Source organism: Aplysia californica, unplaced genomic scaffold (assembly GCF_000002075.1).
Source record: "Aplysia californica isolate F4 #8 unplaced genomic scaffold, AplCal3.0 scaffold01990, whole genome shotgun sequence".
Lineage (NCBI taxonomy): Eukaryota > Metazoa > Mollusca > Gastropoda > Aplysiida > Aplysiidae > Aplysia > Aplysia californica.
This window is the reverse complement of record NW_004799260.1, coordinates 1-3,175: the sequence shown is the minus strand read 5'-3', so window position 1 is coordinate 3,175 and position 3,175 is coordinate 1. Positions and strand designations below refer to the sequence as shown.

The 3,175-nt window shown below is 57.5% G+C and overlaps 1 protein-coding gene across 1 annotated transcript; it reads right to left on the bottom strand.

The window, feature by feature from the left end:
- Positions 1-1,500: 1,500 nt before the first annotated feature.
- On the bottom strand, positions 1,501-3,070 carry LOC101850534 (zinc finger protein GLI2; the record flags this gene model as incomplete). The annotated part of the gene is given in 1 exon segment (XM_013091067.2): positions 1,501-3,070. A coding segment is annotated over 1 exon segment (1,512 nt), but the record flags the coding sequence as incomplete, so codon positions are not given.
- Between the last annotated feature and the right edge of the window lie 105 nt (positions 3,071-3,175).

Here is a 3,175-nt window from a genome sequence, read left to right as displayed (position 1 = left end):
CGCTGTTTGTCGCTACAACTAGAGGCTAGATGTCCAAACACAGCGGAGACAAACTGCTCACAACACCTCTCCAAACTGCTCACAACACCTCTCCAAACTGCTCACAACACCTCTCCAAACTGCTCACAACACCTCTCCAAACTGCTCAAGGAAAAACTATGTGTAAGGGGCCAAAAAAAAGAACAGCTTTGAATCAAAAGGAAAGATGACAACACTCTATGAGAAGTGGCGGGCTCAGCCATCACTCAGTCTTAGTCTGCTGTCATGTAATCCACTTCAATAAATAGGAACACACACAACAGAACACACTCACAGATGCACGCGATAAATGAGAGGAGGTCAGAGCAAACCCTTTCATTGAGACAGCTTTTGTGTCCCCACGCCCGGGACACCTTCCCCACGCTCCGGACACCTTCCCCACGCCCTGGACACCTTCCCCACGCCCACATGCACAGACACTCACGCGCCCACTCACACACTGACACTAATACTCGCACACTGACACTCAACACTGACACTGACACTCACACACCCACTCACACACGCCCACTCACACACTGACGGTCACACACTGACGGTCACACGCCCACTCACACACTGACGGTCACACGAGCCTGTCATTGAGAAGACAGGATTGAAAACAACCCATGGGGAAATATATTACAAACAAACAAACAGACAGACAAACAAACAGACAAACAAACAGACAACCACTTGTGGCAGCTGGTTCACCAGCATGTTGAACAAAGCACCAATCTGGTACTGTAAAGATGACAACCACCAATCTGGTACTGTAAAGATGACAACCACCAATCAACAACAATAGTACAAGTATTATGAACTGGCCACAACAGGACAGGTGACTCCTCTAGGAAACAAAGCATGGTCCGTCCCAAGAATTCACCAGTCTACAGTTTCCAGTTTTGTGTGTGTGAGTCATATGGTAGGTCGATCCGGTCCCATCCAGTTTTGTGAGCGAGTCATATGGTAGGTCCATCCAGTCCCATCTATCGTGGACTGACCATGGACTGTGGACTGACCGCAGACCGGGGACTGACCATGGACTGTGAACCGTGGACTGACTGTGAACCGTGGACTGACCGTGGACTGACCATGGACTGGGGACTGACCGTGGACTGACCATGGACCAACCGGCAAAGAGCAAAGTGAGCTGACCCCACAGAGGTCAAGCCGCCACACCCACTGACTGTGACCTCACCACCACACCCACTGACTGCAGACAAAACTAGGGCAAAAACCTCCCAGAATAAGAAAAGTAGCCGGTTTGAGAACGGCCGTCACTTGGACAGACACACGGCCTAGTGGGAGGGTGTTCTTCTACAGCAGGATGGGACACACCAGGGAGAAAGAGAACAACAACAACAACAACAGCAACAACAACGGATCAAAGTGCTAACCTCTACCAGAACGACAGTCCAACAGTTAGTAAGCAGGTAGTTCCCTCTCCAACACCTTTCTCATCTCCCATCCCAATCTTCCCTCCCCACTCGCTGAGAGTTTTGTTTTTCTCCCCACTCGCTGAGAGTTTCGTTTCTCTTCAGTTGCGCAGGGGAGAGAAGCAGCGCAGGTCTTCCTGCTCCAGGGGCGAGCGGCCGCCCTGTGTACTCAGGTTACTGGGCAAGTTGCCCCCCACTGACAGCTGGGAGGAGGGAGTGGAGGCGGGGCTAGGGTGCAGGCCGCCGCCCATCCGCTGAGAGGAGGAGGAGCTAGAGAAGTGGCTCTGGTGATACAGCCCCATGTGGGTGAGGGGGAGGGGCAGGGGGGCCAGGGAGGAGGGGGTGGACGACGAGGGCAGCCCGCCCCCACCCCCCCCTGAGGAAGAGGAAGATCCCGCGGAGGAGGAGACAGGGGGCAGCACGTTGGGGGTGGGGGTGGAGGAGGCAGAGGTGCAGGCAGAGCCCCCCCCACTGCCCCCACCCCCCGAGGAGGAGTGAGGGGGGGGCAGCATCTGGTTGTGGCCAAAGTGGTCGCGGATGAGTGGCACGTTGAGAGAGGGAAGCTGGCCACGCAGGTGTGAGTTGATGAGGTGCTGTGGGGAGAGGAATCCCCCGCTAGAGGACACGCCGGGCATCCCGGGGAACTGGTCCGCCCCGCCCCCGTGGCATGACGAAGGGAAGTAATCCAGAGGCTCCTGTTTGATCTGCTTCATCAAGCCCGACAGTGCGGCCTGGCCCGACGGTCCGTGCATCATGGAGCCCATGCCAGCCGTCAGACCGCCCATCCCCCCACCACCCCCCGACCCACGCAGCATGCCCTGGTTGTGGGCCACGGCTGGCAGCTGGCTGTTGTTGTTGTTGTTGTTGTTGTTGTTGCGGTTCTCGTTATTGTTGGGGTTGTTGCCGCCCTGCAGGCTGTCACCGTTGCCGTGGTTCCCAATGCCCACGCTGGCGCTGCGGTTGTTCAAGTCCCCTCCATGGTTGCTGAAGCCTCCATCTCGGTCTCTCTGCTGCTGCTGCTGCTGCTGCTGCTGTTGCTGCTGGTTAAAGTTCCCGGAGAAGCGGTCGTCGAAGCCTGAGGCCTGTGAGGGCCCCCCGCGGAGCTCCCCGAAGCGACTGTTGAGCAGAGCCGCATCACGGAACGCCAGCTGGTCGGAGAAAGAGTTGAGGCCAGACATCATGTTGTCCTGTAGGCTGAACCGGTTGGCAGACGCCAAGAGGGCCAGAGGGTCCGCGCCGCGGGAGAAGTTGCCCATCCCCGAGAACGGGATCTGGTGACCCAGGTCATGACCTCTTCCCCCCGGCCCCTGACCCAGCATTTGACCTTGACCCCCAAGCCCGGAGGCGGCTGATGCGGAGAAGTTGTCCCCCCTGGGGGGCCCCATCTGTTCCCCGACAAAGATGATCTCGTCGTCCTCCGAGGAAGTGGGGCTACGTGCCCGCGTGCTGCTTGCCTTCATGGCCGCCATGTTGCCAGGGAAACCTGGCTCAGTGGACGAGGAGACGGGGACCATGGTGGGGGCGCCACCGTACAGATCTTTGGCCTTCCTCTTGCGCCGCTTCTTGGGGGCGGGCGGAGGGTGCTGGTCGATCGGTTTGATATGGATGTGCATCTGAGGAGGTGGAGAAAGAGGAGACAAGGAGTAGTGTGTGTGGGGAGGTGGAGAGAGAGGAGATGGAGAGAGGAGATGGAGAGAGAGGAGGTGGAGAGAGAGGAG